Raw genomic sequence first — 20,522 nt, 5'->3', positions numbered from 1 at the left:
ACCAAGATTTTTCCAGCTTGAGGTCTTTTTTACCTAAAGAAATTGGGGTTATAAGGTAATTGCCTATAGAGCAAATTGCTTCTCTCCATTTGACTTGAGCAGGCCCCATAATTTGGTTTGGGAATCGCGGAATGCCTCCTTGTATAATTCGGATCAAAACTCCTGCAATTTATCATCAATAATCATCAAAATCATTATAACTAGCCACTAATAACCTTGCTGCGAAATGACTATTCCTTCCATCTGATGTGGAAAAATGAGACTCGTAGTCTTCATGTTGACCATGGCTATGGCCACCGACTTCACCATAGAAATAATGCACTATTTCGTCCATTAAATATAGCAGAAAAAATCCTGCGCAGAAGAACAGTTCTGTGTACTGCTTGTACTCCTGTTGAATCTCTTCTCTGGCCTCAGAGAGAATGTGAACCAATGAGGTGCAGAGAAGGACCCCTCCTCCGAAGCAGAGCAGGCAACTCAGTAATAGAGGCCATTGCCTTCGGGACTGTTGTGCGAAACAAGCAGGTAAAAGGCCTGAGAAGTGTTAGTCATTTGAAAAAAAGATGAAATTACATGACACGAGGAGATAGAGGGGCGAAAATAGAAAGGGGGCGAAGAGGAACCCGTGGAAGTAAATTACGAATTATGAAACGTTAAAACAACACCAAAGGAGAGATGTAAACAAAGAGGCGTAAGGAAATAGAGGACTGCAATTATAGGGAGAGGGAGAAGCAGACCAGAGGAGAGAGAGAGAGAAAGATACAGTCATTAAAACAGGAGCGGGAATTGAAGAGATAATCTTTAGGGGCTTTCGCGAAAGATGAAAATTAAAAACCAGAGATAGGGTAAAACGATAATGAGAGGGTGAGTTACAGAGAGATCAAAGAAGATATAAATAAGAGATGGGGTAGATGTGAGACAAATCGAAATAAGGATTGCTGAAGTGATGTTCAGAAATATAGATAAATTTCACACGTAAAAGAGAAATTTTGGAGATATGCGGGAAGGGAGACGCATATTCAGGAAGTAAGGAGATGAACGAAAAAGGAAAAAATTAAGAAGTGCCTAAAAAGTCAGGGAAGGATTGAGTAAGGATTTAAAGAGGAGTCAAAGTGCATAAAAACGAAGAAGATGAATAATGAAAAAAATAGGTAGAAAAAGAAATATAAAGAGAAAAAAAAGAGATACCGCTGTGTATTTAGGAGAGAATTAATAGTGATTTTTTAAGAGGGAGAATGACAGAAACAGAAATTAACCCCAAAAGGGGAATTAAAAACAAAAAACAATTAACGAACGGGGAAGGAGAGAGATCTTCAATGGGGAGGAAAACAAAATGTGTTGGGGGGGGGGGGGGGGGTGTAATGTGAAGATCTATAAATGGAATGAATTGATTTAGAAAGTAGTTTACAAATTACATGATCTCTTGCTAGATCAATGAGGGAAATGATAAAAAAAAAAAAGAATTGAACTTACCTACAAGCATGCTACTAATCCCCAGTGATACCAGGGCGATCAATTTAGCTTGTGACGCTTCCATTATCAGTTACAGTGTTCAGTGTTTCTCACATTAGACCACACACACACAAACACCAAACTTCAAGCTATATTTTCTCATTTATAGCAAAAATCAGAATCCATGAACTATCGAAGCTCTATGAAGTGTAGCGACTACGCACGATACTGAAGATGTGATATCTACGGAATGCAACATACAATAACAATAAAAAAATTTGATAACTTTTATCTTTTACTCGAATGGGTCGTGATTATTGTGATGCGTGAAATTGAAGAACAGTAGACGGAAATTCTCACAGCAATGTGCTGTTTCGATCCCTCTTTGTATCATCAGCAAGAGCACGTCACAGTGGTGTAATAATATGGAAATAATGGGGCTCTGCAAATTGATTGGCGTTATCCTTAAAGGGGAAGGTTAATTTCGCAGATCTTTGACTACAAGGGATGCAAAGCCTGAACTGTCCCAGGCTGCGTCATACCAACATCCCCTAGCAACAATTATAAACGACGGGAAAATAAGCTCAGGCCTGTGGCAAAAGCTCATATTTAATAAAATGCATCCCTTCATTGCAAGACTATCACCCTGCCCACACAATGCCTTCGAACAATAAGGGACATTTTTATCCTAAAGGGCACAATTTGCACCCTTAACATGTGTCAAAAGCACTCGGTGGTTGCTTTATTACTTCTGCCTTTGAGGGCGATATTAATAATAAATTTTAATGCCCACAATGCGATAGAACATTTAACCATAGGTTAGCTTTTACTATGAGATAGGCCTGTTTTTCCATTCGGGAAGATTGCTCCTAATATATGTTTGAATTGCATTTAGCGATAAATCGTTGAGGATTGTTTGTAAGTTGAAATTGGAACTTCTTATCTCTGCCTGCGTCGAATTAGGTAAATATGTAATTATGCACATAACCGGCCTTCAGTTCGGTTGGATTTTAACTGTTTTGTCTCAAATATGACGTTAAAATGGAATGAATTATTGAATAAATCCAAATCGGTTATTCCTATCACGGAACAGTGGAACACTAATGTTTAACTTAATGGAACACAAAAAAAAAATCATTCTGACGTACTTAGCTGCTCTGCAAAAGTTAGGGACTTTAAGACATTTTGGATATTGCTTAGAGCTAGCAACAGGATATAGATTTTTTTGTAATCTCAGTCAAAAAATAAGTAAAAAACCATTTATATATGTATATAATATTTTTTTATTTATTTAAGGAAACCAAAAATATAAAGAATTTTTGCAAAATCAAAAATAACATAAAATCTACATCTTGAGAATCCAGTATGTCGTACGGCCTCCCCTAACGTGCACAATTGCTTCGCATCCTCTTGGCACAGTTTCAACGAGATTCTTGTGGTGAATTTTGCCATAACTGTGGAAGAAGATCACGAAGCTGTGGCTTTTTCTGGGGTCGATACTCTTCAAGGCTTCTTTGCGACATGTCCGCACGTGTTCAGTGGGGTTGAGGTTGATGGGCGCGGTAAGTGTTCGATCCCTCCATTTTCAATCGCGTTTGTAACGATAGGTGCACGGTGTGGTCCAACGTCTTTGTCCAAAAATCGAAAATTTTCTCCTATATCAGCTTGAAAATTTGACAGGATGCTGTTGATGGGGTCCCTTTAACAGATTTGTTCATTCATGTTTCTTTCACATCCGTACAACTGACTTTTCCCACCACAGCAAATCCCCCCCCACGCCGTTATTGCCCCACCTTGAAAGGATTCACTTCTTGCACAATTCTTAATTTTCTATTTACTCGAGTGTTTATCCAGATACGAACACGCTGATTCTCAGAGTGCCGGCCAAATCTGGACTTGTCCATGAAAAATACGGAACGTCGCTCCTCAACCCAGTTGATGTGCCCACTTTAGTCTTGCAAGTTTATTTTCTTAGAGTAAGGGGAATTCTTCTTAAAAAGCGTCTTCAGACTATGTTTACTGCTTTAAGTCTCCTACGAATTGTTTCAATAGAAACTTGTACTACTGGCGAAGTCTCTACATGTCGACAAGGCGCAGTCTCCTCTCGCAGAGACTGTATTAAGTCGGTCTTGCGCAGCATAGTGGTGTTCGTCGGCCGTTGTGTGCACCGTCTTCCTGCAGGGTTTCCAGTTTGTTCAAACCTTGTTAACGGTCTGGATATCACACTTTCAGAAGTGTGGAACAAATGGGCAACACTCTGTTGTTCTGACCCGGTCTGTAGCATACCTGTAGCTCTGGTTTATTCTCCTGGACCTAAAGTTCTCCGCACCATCATGAAAATGTTCGAACGCTTTTGTAGAACCAAGTAAAGTAACAAGAACCATTCAAATGACATGGGGTGCGTTATCAATGTTTTGATCAGATTTAAAGAAAAAATGTGAGATAATAATAAATTTAATTTTTTTATCCATATTATTTGTTATCGCTTTAAGAGTGATACGAAAAAATATATATTTACTAACATGCTATTTGTTATTTATTAAGATTCCATGATATCCGTAACTTATGACGAGCAGTTTATTTAGCTCTCCAGATAACTGCACTTGACCAGATTCTCTCGGTTTAGTTTCTGATTCGTGTAGCTTCAGTGATTCTTTGGAACGTCTGGCCCTAGCGAAACATTGTAAAACTTCTCATTTTGAGACTTTCCTAAAAATATCAATGGACTCAGGGTTCCAAAAACTAAAAGAAAAACATTCAATTAAATTAGCAGTTGTTCCGGTTAGATTCAAAGCAGTCACTCTATCCAGTGTTCCACTGAGGCAAATTAATCAAATCTGAAAGAAACAATCCTAGCAATCTGCGCTGACGGATAACGTTTCAGTATTCTACTGAAACCAGTTACAAGTGTTTCCTTGTTGTAAACCAGTCTAATTTACACCAGAATTAGTGCCAACTGGGAGATGATTTCCAGAGAGGTACGTCAGAATAAGATGTTCCAATGTTCTATCGAAACTCGTTTCAAAAGTGTTCCATTGAGGCACGTTTGAAAGGAAAAAACGTTCCAGCGTTTAGTTGAAGATGTTTTCAACTGTTCCACTGAAAGTATATTTTGCAATAGATATTTTTGTTATTCCACGTACATTTGCCTAGGGGTAATCAGTATTATATGCTGGTGATTCACAGATGTTTTGTGGAATGGGCATTAATACGAAACAACTGAATATTATGTGAGCAAATTTAATTTGATTTTATGCACATTTATCAAGTGATTAACATTGACTAGAAAGCATGGCGCACGTAACTCAACCCTAGAAAGCTCGATCAACATTATACATCTACAATAATTGATTATTTACAGCCAAAAAACTTCATTTATACCTCGTCGTGGACCGCGACAACCTCCAATGGAGGACTGGAACAAGACTCCATTTCGGAACTCACATCTCCTTCTTCAGACATTAAGGAGGAGTCCTCGCTCCTTGGCACCTCCTTCTTGTGACTCATGTAGTCGACAACTAACTCTAGACCAATCAGAGCGCGCAAATCTTTAACTTTTTTTTGTTTGTCTGCCTCTAATTGGTCTATAGGAGAGTTATGTTCTTCAGCAACAACTTCTTCTCTTTTTTCCGAGAAATTCTTGTAAATGCCGGTGATATTGTTCATAATGTAACTGGTGCTGGTTTTGTTGCTCCCAAGAATTGATTTAACGTCGAATTTGGTTTGACCACCGCCACCACTGCGAAGTTTACCTCCGCCAGGGTTGGGGACAGAGAAGGCTGAACCGGTTCTTTTTTGATGATTAAAAATGCCTTCTTCACTCACTTCTTCATTTTTTACCTCTCTCTTATCTTCTATGGCCTCTTTAGGTCTCACCATAGTGCTGTTTTCTTCATTTGTTTCTTTTATTTCTTGATTATTGTTTTGTCTATCATAGATGTGTCCAGACACTCTGAGGTCTATGAAGAAGTGGAGAGGGTCGATTCCGTAAGGGGGAGTGGGGTAGATGGGAGGATACCACATGGGAGGTGGTGGTGGTAGGACTAAGTTTGGTGCATTTTCTTGCTGCTGCTGGGGAGAAAAGGAAGTTGCTGGTTCTTCGGGCTTGGTATGTCTGTGTTGCTCTTCTAGAATGTTATTGCTCTTTTGAGAATGGTGACTAGAAGTACTGGCAACTCTCAATTCTGCGGGGATATCCTCAATTCTCCTCATACTCTTAATCATCCACGAATCATCCTTCTTCTCACCATTCTTCTCCATAACTTTCTCCTCGGTTCCAGGACTGGTTTGATGACTATAACTTTCTCTACCAACCCCACTCCAACCTCTCTTCCTGGACCTCCTCATTTGATGTCCATAAAACAAATTACTTCCTGCAAATATTTTTTCTAAATCCACTCAAGCTTTGATTATTATAGTCCTTACCTGCAGCAAATGCATTAGCCATGTTGCCTCTCTGTTCGTTCTTTGCTTGAACAAGACTTCTGAGCATCTCTGAGAAGAAATAGGTGTTGGGGAGCAAAGACATGTTGTAGAGGTAGGGAGGGGTAGCTGCTAGAAGCCTCGATACTAAATCAGTGTTGCGCAATTCCATGGGTGAAAGTTTGGGCTTTGGGGGTGGGAGCAGATGGGTCTCAGGTGCAGTCGACATTTCCGTGGTTCTAGAAATGATTGAGAAAATTTCGATTTGCAGTTATATATTTCACATTAATTTGTCGTTTGCATAAAGGCGTGGCAATGATTTATTAATTTGATGAGAGGAGATATTCATACCTCTAATTTCTCTAATTCCTGCAATTGAATGGGAGTCACACGACGACTTGCAGGAACAATCGTTTTGCTTAATGGATTTAAGATTGAGGATGTGAACGTGGGGTTTGATATAACTGCGTTCCAGGATTTGAAAACAAATAACTTTGTAAGGCTGTAGGGAAAATTACGCAAAAATAGATAGATAATAAGAGGAATGGGGACATAAAATAGGATTTAAAGGTTCATTTGAAAAGGATTTTCTTTATAATTTTGTCATTTTTATGAATAGGCGTACGATTTTTTTGGACGATCAATGTATTAAAAATAAAAATTTGGGAGAAAAGGTGCTCGCAAAGCAAAATAATTCACAATAATTTTATTTAAAATTTTGGTAAATATTCTATCGTGAACTAATCTGAATTTATATTGTTTTTTTCTAAAATTCTAGTCAAATGTGTTGAAATTTCTTTTTACTTAATTGATCACACTTCACAAAATACTCAAAAGTACTGAGAAGAGAGCTTAAGACAAACAGAACAAAAAATTGAGTAATTTTGTCCAGAATTTCTTTATAACTCGCGATTTTCCTTGCAAAATTTACTTTTTGCTGGAATTTTCATATTCCAAAGGCGTACATTTATAGTCATTGTAAAACATTGAACAAAAGAATAAAAGGCCTGTGGGTCGCAGCGAGGTTAAATAAGCCTTATCAGAAAATAAGTTTGACGAATTAATAATCACCTTTAATTGAAAATTACGCCACTGACCATTTCCACTTTTATTTAAGCCGAGTTTTTTTCTTTAGAAGAAGAAATTTTGTCAGCCCTCTACTTATTACTACTAAACTTCTACTCACTGCACCACGTACGCTTCTGCTTTTAAGACTTTCGGGTTTTTAATTTTTTGCTGAAAATCAAACATAGCTGCATCTACCTGCGGACTCATGCATTATTCTGTGGCGGTACAAGTTGTTCTCAAATGCAAAAATTGTCTAAATTCCATTTTTCTTTTAATTGGAAACAATTGCTTTTAATCAGAGACGTACAAATTTTCCGCTCTGTACGTCTCTGATTTTTGTATCGATATTTTCTGGCACTGTCAATTGTCAATTTTTTTGCCAAATTAGACATATTCCATAGGCGTGTGATATTCTTTCAGATGAGCCAATTAGGAACATTAATTTTCGCAAACTAAAATTTGGCAAATTTGATTCGAAATTCTAGAAAAATTGAATTTCCTTTGCAAAATTAGTAAAAGATGTTGCTTGCTGCATGAGGCAAATTTCAGAGGCGTACGTTTTTTTTTTAGAGCTATTGAAGTATTCACCAAGATGAAAATGAGACTGCGAATCACGTCACGCTAAACATAATTCGGTGAATTCCATAGGCGTAGAACTTTTGCAGAGAGACACGAACGTTCAATAATAGGAAAATTAGCTTAACCGGTTCAATTATTTGAGTCGGATCGGCCAGAATTTGACAATTTCGTGCCTAAACTTATAGATCAAATTCTTTTTCTTAATCTTTCTATCAAAAAATGTCGTCAAAACCGTCTTCAGCTTAGACTCTCGAGAAAACCATTTCCTCAAATAAAAAACAGACATCTGAACAACACGAAGAAGAGATAGGACGACGACATAACATACATATGTATATTCCAGAGATAGGTGTGGATATCGTACAAGAGAATCCACTTCGAACACAATAGAGCGCTACAAATCTGTTGGATCGGCGTTAAAATAATTTAGGGGAGAAAATGTACATTTGCATAAAATGTGGGGTGAATGGGGGGGTGGTTTTAACGCCTGCCGACGTTTATGCGGCTTTTTGGTGGTGGTGATGAGACGCTTTTTATCACATATTTTGCCGTCCAGAAATGAGACATTTTCAAAGCTCGGATCGAGAAGTAAAAATAAACTGAGATGTCTCTGCCCAAATCGACCCTGCTAATGGAGGAATTTGTAGCGACATGTGCGACTGTTGTTTTCCATCAAGCTGTATTTTTAAAACAAAGGAAAGAGGCACAACATCGTAAAAAAAACTAATGAGTTTGAACACACGTAACCTAATACCCCCTAACTTCTAAGGGGTCCTAAGTTAAAAAAAGAAAGGAATTAATAGGGCTATTTTTATATTCATTCCTACTCCAAAAATACGGATGTAATATTGATCTTAAATTTGCTTGTAACATAATATATATGCTCTACATTTTCAAGGACAACCTAATTACCAGATTTACGTCCCTTTGACTTTTTTCATTTTTGAAAAATCCAGGATATTAAAATCAAACTTTTTGATACTTGGTATACTGCAGATTGGGATTAGGTATGTTTGTGGAATTTCACGTTAAAGGGGACACTCAAGGCGATCTTCCCGGATGGCTCTGAGTGTCCCGTTTAACGTTACAGATATTATATTTATGTTTACAGATAATGCCAGCTCTGAATTTGAAACTTTTCAAAAGTCCGCGACATTAACGCACACATTCGCGCTCGCTAAACATTAAACAAATTAATATTTAATAATGAATGAATAACAGTATCATTCATTACAGCTGCGACGACAAGCCCGAGATTCATCATAGATTGCAAAGAATGCTGTTCCTGCGAGACAAGGGATCCTAAGACGAGCCGCAGGAAGTCTTGGCCAAACAGACTTAAATTAATTGCTCCACCTCAGAAGTGGTTGAGAACTGCGTTCCTGGATGTGTTTTTGAGGCCACAGTTCCGTAAGCCGATTTATTACATGTGAGAATAATATTTATATCGACGAGCGAATTGAAAATGTTGATTAATTTCGGTAGAGTTCAGTTATAGGCGGCTTGAAAGATTCCGCTTCTCGAAAAGCCCTGAGGACGGAAACGTGAATTTCGAAACGTCGGAAAGGTAAAAATCGTCGTTCCCTTGCAAAATTCTGTGTAGCGTCAGAACAGCTGCGAGTGAATGATTTTAGGCAGTTACGTGGTAGTTCTTGGGTTTTTACTGGGAAAAAAACTTAATATTCCCCGTTTCTGCGCCACTGTTAGTTGAACAATCAAAATATAGGGGGAAGTTTGGTTTTTTAAAATCCACGAAGTCGTAGACGTAGGTTGCTTCGAAACTTAATAAAAAAACATATTAAAACCAAGGCAGCCTCTGTTCTTGGACGCCTCTGTTTATTAAATACGGACTGTCGAACCCAAAAAGAAAAGGACATTTTCAGCTACCAGGTTCAGTTGATTGGTATAAATGGTTTCTAAATGTACCATTTCAAGGAAATCAGAGGTTTAAAACTCGATAAAAGTCATTGACGTACGTTGTTTACGAATAGAGTTTAAGATTTTCTAAAATTGCGGCAATTAAAGTTCGTTTTTGTTGAATTATAGTTCCTCTAATGCCCATCGTGTACGTCTGCGCTTATTAAATAAAAAAGCTGTCAAACTTAGTAAGCCAACGTTAATTAATACAGTTCACTAATGAAACCATGGAGTCAACAGGGCTCAAAAACTTCATTATAGGCGTAAATTGCTTTCAAAGGCAGCTAGGAAGGTCATCTCCAACAGTTCGTCCATCTCGTCTGCATTAATGGGAGGTAGACCATAATTAAGGTTTAAGATACTTAAGTCTTTAATTCACGCAATAGGTTTACTCCGGCTGTTCCACCCTCGGTTACAATCAATGAAATTTTGGTACCTGCAGACGAGACTTTGAGCTCAAAAGTTTGAAGCAGTCACTACTCACCAATCACCATTTTTGGAATAGGTGACGTATGATTTGAACCCACCAAAAATTAATGGGTTCTTCTTTGAAAAAATGACTGTTTTAATATTGCGACATGTGATTCTTTACAAAAAAGGCGGATTTTTTAAACTAATTTTCCATATAAGTATCTTGCAAACTTTCAGAACCGTGGAGTGAACAAATGCACTGGATGGGGTAAAATGAAACCAAAAAAGGGTTGAAAAATATAATAAATAATATAATGGATTCTAACCTAACTTAACCTTAGTAAAACCCACCATATGGCTTTTAAGTGTTTTTTTAATAATGTTATGTTTGTTTTTACTTGATTTTAATCGATTATAGGAGGTTTAGGTCGGTTTGGCTATAGTTAGGTTAGATTTTATTGTACAGGGTGTCTCATAAATATACCGACAAACTTTCAGGGGAGGTGGACCTCATAAAAACAAGTATTTAGAGCGAATAAAGTTAGGTCCGAAATCGCTTCGTTTCCATGATACAGGGTGTGTAATATTTTATATATATATATATATATATATATATATATATATATATATATATATATACAGGGTTTCTTTTTTTCTTCATGGGCGAATAAAAAAGTTCTGGTATATTTAACATTCGACCTTCTAGGAATTCACCACTACCTCTGATGGTTTTGGAATAATAATTCCCGTCTAATGTGCCCCGAGAAGCTGAAGGACTATGCATCAAATTTCGCTACAATCCATATAGCCGTTTTTGACTTATTTGCAAAATTTAAGAAAAGAGTGAAACTTTGCCGGGCTATGTCCCCAGAACGAGACAATTTCGTATATAAGTACATCACCATGAATCGATATATTTTTGACCAAGGAATATGTGGTTAAGCTTAGCCCTCTCATTCTGGCACACCTTGTATATGTGGCACATGAATAAGAAATAGTTCTTTTTATCTCGAAAACGGCTGCTTGAGCATTAAAACGTTAAGAGACCTTTTTTTAAGAATTAATTGAATATTATGAAGAAAATATTTGTATTAAAAAAGTCAGTGGCGTACCATTTTTTCCATCAAAAATAGTCCATTGAATGGCCGTTTAGGCGCCACTGGTGTAAATGGAAATAAATTGCCTACTCTGAAACGTGCACGTTTATCCCGCTATGACATGTCCCGAATGTTATGTCCGTAGCCCTAACCGTTTTTGAAATATTTAAAAAAATTAAAAATTAAACACCATTGATCTTGGAAACGGAGCGATTTCGAACCCAGCTGCATTCGTTCTGAATACTTGTTTTTATGAGCTCCAAATCGCCTGAAAGTTTATGAGACACGCTCTATATCGGGGTAAAGTGAGGGAGTGGGGCAGTGAGGGACATTGGAACGAAAGATAGATTAGAAAATATGCCACTAAGTAGTGTTGGTGGGTAGGCGCCCCCATCAGGGGTGAATCCCACATAACCCGTTCGCCGGACCACGAGACCGGCTATCTACGAAGGTTTTCCTCTACAAAAAAAGGTTCCATTATACAGAGTGTCTCTAAAAAGTGAATACAAAGTTCCACCCCAGATTTATGAAAAATAACTTATTTTTGTTCGTACAGTTGAAATGGAAAAAATAAACGTTTTCAATGAATCTTCAATTCTTATAATTTTTTTTAATTGTTCATATATTTTTTTCTATACCAGTTTTTTGTTATTAATTTTGCTGTATTGTACGATTGGCCATGTACTGTTGAGCTATTTTCCAAGACCTGCGACGAACTTTAAACTTCAAATATCTCAAGAAGGAATGCTCGTAGGGGCTTGTACCAAAATACCTTGTTTTCTTAAAACAAGCGGGAAAACACGAATTTAGTCACAAACAAACTTTATATCGGGGGAGAGAGAAGTGATGCCTCTTTAAAAAGAATTCACCCAGCGCCGAGAGTGCCCTCTACAATGTGCATCGAAAATGTAAACGGATTCTGATTTATCACCCCTAAAAAGCCTCCGATGCGCATTTTGTCCAGATAGCAACATTACAAACGAAGTAACTAATTCTCTCCCTTTTTTGAATCTTCAGTTTGACGTCATGTATTTTGAAAACCGTCCACTTTTGGGCTAAGGTAAGTTGGGTTAAATCGTCATTCTATGATAGATTTTTTACAGACCTTTCAGAGACACCCCCTGTATCATTTGTTACATTTTCCAACGGTTTTTTTGGTTTATTTCACCCCACCCAGTATGCCTATTCACTCCACGGTCCGGAAAGCTTGCCAATACTTAGGCGGAAAAGTAAGTAAGAAATCCGCATTTTTTTCGTAAAATATCACGCGTCGCAATATCAAAAAGGCGATTTTTTTTTTCGAAAAACCGCCAATTTTCGGCGGGTCAGAGTGGTATGGACCCTTGGAATATTCTACTGTCCAGGCTGTCCGGGAGGAACTGACCTAAACTGCCCTTTGGGGAGACTTTGGAGATCTGGAGGAGGGTTTTTCCAGGCGGTGAGTAGTTCAACAACCCCCAAATAAATAACTCCATAGATCGGCTGGAAATTCCTGGACCGATCCTGGAAATGTTCGCTCGCATCCGCGATTCGACACAATTAAAATCGTAGAGAGAGATGCCAGATTTCCAGGATATTCTAATACCGTAACCGCGCTGAAATTTACTCGTCAAACTTAATAATCTTTTGTTGGGCGAATCTTTTATGTGGAGAACCGCAGGCGGGCATTGTCAAGTCTGGATCAGAAGTGGGACATAATCCGCTTCTGAAAGAGTTTCTACTTAAATGGATGGAAACGATTCGGCTGCGCCTATTGCAAATAATTGTGCCATGAAGATTCGGGTAACTTATTAAGGAAGGAGTTTATTGAAATATGGAATGTGGAATAATCCGCTTAACTCGGATTACTTGTGTCGGTTTAGGACCCGAAAGGATGTGTTCGATGGGAAATTATCCAGGGGGAGAATTAAAAACAATTTCGGAAAACTTTTCGTCGTCGAAATTTCTTGCCAATTTCCATAAAACGCCTCGCAATCTGAATTTCAAATTATCTTTTATTCAACTTTAATTTCCCGTGTCGCACTCCATATTTCTTTGTTTTGAGGAAAGTTTGCTGTTGCCGGGATTTTAAGACGGGATGGTAATTAGGATGATTGTTTTCGGCCATGCCCGTTCTTCCTTGTTTCGGGCTAATACTGGTTTTCGATATTCAAAAGTGGCTCGGTCAGACAATTTTCCATTGTTCGAACTAAGAACGTGGAAGGCAAAAAGTTCACGTTTCGGGTTGTGAAGTTGGTCAGGAAAAAACAAGGATAAATATGAACTCATGGAGGGGCCTTCTTGCGGATTGATTGACTAACAGAAGTCTTTCATCGATCGAAAATTCTAGATAATTTTTGAGTACCGAGCGTTTATGGAATCTGGATCAGAAACAAGCTCTCCTGTGCTACGTGCCCTTTTCTGATCCAAATTACAACAATCTATTTCGCTCTGAGATTGATAGAGAATTAATTTTTAATTCATTTGCTGCACCACATATTAACATTTCAACGTTTTGCAATTAAGAGATCTGCCTAGATCAAACTTGTGGTTCCCCCAATTCCATTGCAGGAAAGTAGAAATAGTGCAACTTGCAGAGGACGCTTTTGACTACTTTTCTAGATCATTGGACAATCAGGACAATTTTTCTTCGGTCTTAAAAAAAATTGCAAAATATCGAAAATGAAAATGCTCATTTTCTGTTTCATAGGATTCCTGGGCAGATCGATGACATGCACATTAACAATTACTCGAACTCCCCTTCTGGACAATTGCAGTATCGGAATATTTTTTCCGCCCTATTTAAAAATTCCACAATTTTTTGAATGAAAATAATACCGATTTTTCTCCACTATGAGATTCTTCAGGATCGAACCAGAGGTTCTTCCATTTCCATTGAAGGAAAGTGGAAATATCGTTACTTATGAAGATCACTTTTGACTATTTGCCCGAATAGTTGAACAATTAGAGCATTTTTCTTGTCATGTATAGTTACTTTTAAAAATTTTGGAATTAAAAATATTAAATAATTCTAGTGCAGGCGTATTAACAATTTCTGGAAAGTATTCATTCCGCAGCGCATGAAGAACATTTAGCCATCTTGTTGGCTAATATAACAATCAGAATGTTTTTTCTATCGATTTTAAAAACTCAAAATTTTAAAAAAATTAAATATATCAATTTTATTGAATTATTAAATCCTACACAATCGATAGCCTGGTTACTCAATTTCAACTGAAGGAAAGTGGAAAGTATTCTATCTTATAGAAACCTCTTTGACTATTTTCCAATATATTGAACTAGAAAATGTTGGTTTTCTTCGTCCACAGGGCTCCCAAGCAAGACTCTAATGCTCGCATTAACAATTTTTCAAAAGTGCAAATTCTACAACTTATAGAGGACACTTTTCACTATGTTCCTGGTTACCTGAACAATCAAAATCTGTTTATGTGAGTTTCAAAAACTTAAAATTTTCTCTAAACAAAAATAAAAAATTGTTCTCAATTGCGAGAGCCCTAAAAATCGAGCCTGTGGTTTCCCCACTACCACTGCAGGAAAATGAAATCGTTGTGACTTATAGAGAATATTTTTGAATCCTTTGCTGGATAATTGCACAATCAGAACATTTTCCCTATCGAATCTGTAAATTTTCCAAAATGTTGGGATTTAAAATGTTTATTATTATGCCTATGGAAATCTTCCCGTTGTTCTGCGATTAAATACAAATTTTGCAGATTTTAGAACAGATTTATGACCAACGGCCAGTCAGGACTCCTTTCTAAAAACCATAAAATTTGTGTTTTTTTTTTAATTAATCGCGGAATGACCGTTAAACCTGACTTCTCGTAAATGAAAAAAATTGTGTATATTATTATTCCAAGTTTTTGGAGAAATTTTAAACGCGGAGAAAATAAGGTTCTAAATCAAGGAAAGTGGCCAAAGGAACTCTTAGAGGAATTGAACTTTCCTGCAAAAGTGGCCAAAGGAACTCTTAGAGGAATTGAACTTTCCTGCAACTTTCATTCGGAAGTGGTGTGCATACGCTCGGACTTATGAATTCCACAAAAATACAATAATATTTTCATGGAAGATTAGCGGTCATTTCCAGTAAAAAGTTGTCACATTTGTCCCGCTTCGTCTTCATTTTCCATTCCACTTTTTCTGATCTTGCTCTAAGCTGTCTGGCATTGTTAGACTCAGCTCTTCCACCTCAAACTCTATAATGCAACAAGACGAAACTCTTCAACGTTAACAGAAGCCCCATTGCATCTGATAGCCCTTCGTGGAAAAGTGACTAAAAAGCCTGGAAAGACGTCCTCAATAATAAGCATCGTTAATTTTAATAACTCTCAGCTATCATCAGTTTCGAAGACGGCTTATCTGCCGTCTGCACCGTCTTCAAAGACATTTCTTTGACGTGAGAATATACAGGGTGTCCCGAAATTAAAGCACCATATTTAAACAACGTAAATTAGGTCAAAAAATAACACCAAAACTTTAAATAAAACAATGTCGGAAAATGCTTCCTTAATGAGGTATGCCTCTTTAAAGACGTAACTCTGATGATGGTAATTTTGAAATATTTCCAAAACGGTGCAAGATAACTTTATGAAATTTGGTACGATTTTATACCTTATAAGCCTCAATTGACTGATGTGGCTGAATGGAAATTATTTCGTCAGAGGCGTGCTGCACGGGTAGTGTCGGGGTTAAAAAATGCTAGATTTTTTTTATGTGCCCCATTTTTTAGTTGCTGATGCAAAATTATGAAACCATATACGCTTCCAGAAAAAAAAGACACTCTTGGTTCACGATGCTAGGACGCTTCGTTTTCGAATAAAATGAATTTAAACATTACAATGCATGACAAATACAAATGATTTACTTTCTGTGAAAACTTAATAGTAGGCTACGAAATATTAAACAATGTTGACTGTCAATTTGATGTTTATATTTATTCTGTTGGGGAGTTTCTTTGTGTCATTATTAAGCTGTTAGTGAAAAATGGAGAAATTTTCAAGTAGGGAGCTTGCCGATATTCATTTTATTTATGGGTTCTGTAATGGTAATTCGCGAGCCGCCGTAGAAGAGTACAGAAGGAGGTACCCGAGAAGAAGAATACCTTTTCGATCTGTTTTTAGTCGAGTACATAGAAATTTAATCGAATGTGGTTCTTTTCAACGTTCTCGAGGCCAAGGAAGACCTACAGTAGATTACGATTTCGAGGATGTGCTTAATCGAATAGAAGAAAATCCTCAAATTTCTCTAAGAACGCTTGAAAACATTACAAACATACCAAAATCGATCGTAAATACAGTCGTTAAAATAACAACAGATAAACAGTTATTTCGAATATTAATTTTTAGATAGGAAGAATGACTCGGATGCAGGGATTGCATCCCTTTCACTATAAAAGGGTTCAAGACTTACGAGAGGAAGATTTTACAGTTAGGATGAATTTTTGCCAGTGGGTTTTGAATCACCAAAATGTTTTACATAATATCTTGTGGTCTGATGAGGCTAGTTTTACGAGAGACAAAGCATTTAACATCCATAACACACATTATTGGGAGTATGAAAATCCAAAAGTCGTAAGGAGAACACATTTTCAGCATAGGTTTTCTGTCAACATTTGGGCAGGTATCATAGGAAATAGATTAATAGGACCAGTTGTATTTCCAAACCGGTTAACAGCACAACACTATTTACATTTTCTTCAAAATGAGCTGGCAGGCCTATTAGAAGATATACCATTGCATACCCGATTGCAAATGTATTATCAACAAGATGGGGCACCAGCTCACTTTGGAAATAACGTGAAAAATTGGCTTGATGAAAAGTTTCCAGGCAGGTGGATAGGAAGAGGTAGTCCAATAACCTGGCCCCCTCGATCACCTGACCTTAATCCCCTGGATTATTTTTTTTGGGGCTTTATGTGTAGCATAATCTATGCCACAGAAATAAACACGAGGGAAGAACTGTTGGATAGAATCAACTTAGCTGCTAATCAAATAAAAGAAAATACGTTTCAAATTTCCCGTGCCTCCCAGAGCATAAAAAAACGATCTAGACTGTGTATCCAACAAAACGGAAACTTATTTGAAAACTTACTTTGAAAGTGCGTCATTTAAATTTCTTGTTCGTTTTTTATTATTGTTTAATCGTTTTGATGTGTTTAATAAAATATCGCTTTAAGCATCATTTGTATTTGTCATGCATTGTAATGTTTAAATTCATTTTATTCGAAAACGAAGCGTCCTAGCATCGTGAACCAAGAGTGTCTTTTTTTTCTGGAAGCGTATATGGTTTCATAATTTTGCATCAGCAACTAAAAAATGGGGCACATAAAAAAAATCTAGCATTTTTTAACCCCGACACTACCCGTGCAGCACGCCTCTGACGAAATAATTTCCATTCAGCCACATCAGTCAATTGAGGCTTATAAGGTATAAAATCGTACCAAATTTCATAAAGTTATCTTGCACCGTTTTGGAAATATTTCAAAATTACCATCATCAGAGTTACGTCTTTAAAGAGGCATACCTCATTAAGGAAGCATTTTCCGACATTGTTTTATTTAAAGTTTTGGTGTTATTTTTTGACCTAATTTACGTTGTTTAAATATGGTGCTTTAATTTCGGGACACCCTGTATAACTACCTAACAAAATTCCTACGGCACAGAGAAAGTATGCCCGATTATGCCGTGTCTGGATTAATCCTGGAAATTTGCATATTAAATGCTGCACGTATGTGTTTAACGGAGGTTATACAGTTACAGAGTTTCCATTCGTTTGTCGACTGACCGTTCCATGGAAACCAAAGCGCCAAAGCTCGACTTTCCACCTTTGGAAGAGTTCGCGCTTTCCAGTTTGTTTCCATTGTTCTCGATGTCATGCAGATATCCCGTGCATGCCCATTGTTCGTTAAATGACCTCTGTATCATACCGCCGATGCAGGCACGCCACTGTCACTAGCGTATAAAATCTCTGAAACTAATCTCTGATTTTAATAAAGCGTTTAAATCTGGAAGAGTGAAAAGTTGCGGCAATAAGAGAATCAGGTGGAAGGCATCTTTAAAGAGCTTCTGACTACAATGGATCCACTTCTGCCAAATGCAATTTCCACACGGATCCAGTTAATGTTAAGCCGCTTAGCGGAGAGGCAGGGCGGAATTAGGGGAGCTTTCAAGCACAAAAACCAAGATACTTTGTTTTTTAACCCTGAAATCGAACTCTAAAGTTTTGCGGATCTTGATACAATGCTACTTAATTCGGAGTTTTGTCGTATTGTGCCGCTGTGTCTACCTTGAAACTTTCGCCGTTTTGAAAGGACAAAACAGGGAGATAATGAAGCGGTCACTGTAAATGGTCAAAACAGCCGTATTGTCAACTCGGTGTCGGATACGACGACTGACACACTTTGTTCCAAAGGGCCTCTGTGGTTGTCAACTGGGTCGCTATTATCGTTTTTAATAATTAAAATTGCGCTCATTAATAAAAATACTTCTAATACTCATTATTTGCATTATTCGTAATTCACCTGATGACGTTGTGCGTGTAATTCACCCCTAGTTCTGACCTTCGAGGGCAAATCCGGGGGTGGCACCCTCTTTCTATGCACTTCCGTCGATGACCGATGTCATTTCCGGCAAATGTCTGTCTCCTTTTGATGGCTTACAACCCTCGGAGTTGTATCGTTGATTGATTTATCAGACTGTATCAAACGGGGTGAAATGCATGCAAACCCTTCGAATTTTGGACTAATAATTCAAGTGTAGAGTCCTGGTGCTTGTGTGTGTTTTATTAGCGTTCAACACTTTTTTCAAGGATTTTCTTCATCACGTTAACGTTAGATTCGGCTCTGGATCCGAAAATTCTGGAAAGCTATGGGATATTCCAGAAGTTTCTACAGTTGAATTTGACGGGTTTCTTGAGAACTTTTCCGTGCAGGCATTCTAGAGAAATAACAAGCCAATTTCATGGATGTATCTGGTGGGCTATTTATTCGGCTTTACTGCCCAAAATGACATATTCCCAGATTTGTTTAAAGATTTGAAACAAGAAATTTTTAAGCGATATGACGCAAACTGGAACTCAACTAAAAGTGCATTTAGTGGGATTTTCCTCAATTGAGAATCAACTGTCCTTCAATTCCCCCACCAATCAGCCTCCAAATTTAACTATATATCTACGATACTTTAGGCATCATTCACACTAAAATGCATGGACCTAAAGGTCTATGTGGATAACAAAAATCATAAAAGAATTTAATTTATTTTAGTTAACATGCTCTCTTTCTCGTCTTCTGAAATGAGAATCCACTACGTCACTACATTAGTATTCGTTAAACTACAAATTTATCAGTTTACACCCCACTTGCAGAATTATTAAGTTCAAAGCCTATTGGGGTATAGGGTTTCTTGGGGCAGCCTAATTCTTTTTCGAAAATATCATTTATTTTATCGTATTCGTGTTTTTTTGTGTTTCAAAATACGAATTCGCTACGCCACTGGTGCTCCGTTATATTAGGAATTATTCACGTCGAAACTGTTTGGCGTAGAAGGGCTATTTTTTTGAAACTTTTCGAAATTCATCATTCCTGAAGAGTTATTCAAAGACAATTTGGCATATATTTAAATGAGACTCTCGCATGCCACTGTTTCAAAATCGGTCTTGCTACAAATTTCAAAAATAACAGGAAATACTTTGGTGATCATCAACTTTAAAAATTATTGTCTCAGAAGGGCTGTTTTGCTAGTAACAGTTTTTCAAAAATTATCGTTCTTGAAGAGAATTTTAAAGGAAATTTCATGTACATTTAAATGAGACCTGCGCACGCCTCTATTTCAAAATAAATCGAGTTACAAATTTGGCAAATTATAGAGCATACTTATGTGATTACCTACCCTGAAGAGTATTGACCTAGAAGAGCTGCTTTTCTAGTAACAATTTTTCGAAATTCATTACTCTTGAAGGATCCTTTAAAAGCAATCCTTGGTATGTCATTTAGATGGCATCCATGTGAGGGGATATAGAGAGATGGAAGAGTTAGTACAGAATATTATGGTCAAATCCCAGAAACATGAAGAATTCGGCATGAAGGAAGAGAAGGTAGTTTTGAGGGAACTTCTTCAGAATTTTTAAAAAGCAGAGAAAAGGGAGCACAGGTGTCCAAATTGAAGGAGATTAAGGATAAAGAGGGAAAACATGGGAGAGAGAGAAACAAGCAGAGAGGCGGAGAAATGGTGAGGAGGACCTAAAGAACTAGAGATCGTGAGAAATAGAGGAGCGTTTAATAGAAAAAAAAATTTATTTCGAGATACATATGAGGACATATTTGGGACTTCTGTGCAACCAGGATGAAAAGAAACTGGCAGATAGGAATGACTCCGGAATATTCTACACACGCTAAAGACTTACCAATCACTCAGTTTCTGACACTGTTATTGGCACCGATTACTAAACACTACATATACGAAAAACCGTGAAACTTTCAAACTTCGAAGGGCTCAACTGCCACCCTGAACTAAAGCGGACGCGTCTGGAATGTTTGGGGAGCGCGATACAGTTAATCTCGACGTCTGGCGTCGGGACGCG

At 37.5% G+C, this 20,522-nt stretch overlaps 3 protein-coding genes across 3 annotated transcripts in view; 1 reads left to right on the top strand and 2 right to left on the bottom strand.

Moving 5' to 3' along the window:
• Zip88E (Zinc/iron regulated transporter-related protein 88E) overlaps nucleotides 1-1,695 on the bottom strand; it is a 2,598-nt gene extending 903 nt beyond the window's left edge. Inside the window, exons 1-3 of the mRNA XM_066293607.1 lie at nucleotides 1,474-1,695; nucleotides 216-534; nucleotides 34-162 (exon numbers count right to left, since the gene is read on the bottom strand). Coding sequence (XP_066149704.1) covers nucleotides 34-162; nucleotides 216-534; nucleotides 1,474-1,537 — 512 coding nt within the window. The 5' untranslated portion in view covers nucleotides 1,538-1,695. The remainder of the gene's footprint in view (nucleotides 1-33; nucleotides 163-215; nucleotides 535-1,473) is intronic.
• LOC136345367 (poly(A) RNA polymerase gld-2 homolog A-like) overlaps nucleotides 1-9,034 on the top strand; it is a 16,647-nt gene extending 7,613 nt beyond the window's left edge. Inside the window, exons 9-10 of the mRNA XM_066293604.1 lie at nucleotides 8,758-8,950; nucleotides 9,007-9,034. Coding sequence (XP_066149701.1) covers nucleotides 8,758-8,950; nucleotides 9,007-9,019 — 206 coding nt within the window. The 3' untranslated portion in view covers nucleotides 9,020-9,034. The remainder of the gene's footprint in view (nucleotides 1-8,757; nucleotides 8,951-9,006) is intronic.
• Nucleotides 4,677-20,522, bottom strand: LOC136345368 (uncharacterized). Its single transcript, XM_066293605.1, has 3 exons — nucleotides 20,346-20,522; nucleotides 5,878-6,113; nucleotides 4,677-5,825 (listed from the first exon to the last, which is right to left on the bottom strand). The coding sequence occupies exons 2-3, from the start codon at nucleotides 6,101-6,103 to the stop codon at nucleotides 4,828-4,830; spliced, it is 1,224 nt and encodes a 407-aa protein (XP_066149702.1). The 5' UTR covers nucleotides 6,104-6,113; nucleotides 20,346-20,522; the 3' UTR covers nucleotides 4,677-4,827.

The sequence above is a fragment of the Euwallacea fornicatus genome, chromosome 19 (genome assembly GCF_040115645.1).
Source record: "Euwallacea fornicatus isolate EFF26 chromosome 19, ASM4011564v1, whole genome shotgun sequence".
In the NCBI taxonomy this organism is placed as follows: Eukaryota; Metazoa; Arthropoda; class Insecta; order Coleoptera; family Curculionidae; genus Euwallacea; species Euwallacea fornicatus.
The sequence above is the reverse complement of the archived record's forward strand: the minus strand, read 5'-3'. Positions and strand labels throughout refer to the sequence as shown.

Excerpts from the sequence above, each read along its gene's own strand:
- LOC136345368 (XM_066293605.1), bottom strand. The coding sequence starts at position 6,103 with ATGTCGACTGCACCTGAGACCCATCTGCTCCCACCCCCAAAGCCCAAA. Across the intron at positions 5,826-5,877 it reads GGCTAATGCATTTGCTGCAG|GAAGTAATTTGTTTTATGGA; the intron begins GTAAGGACTATA and ends AAATATTTGCAG.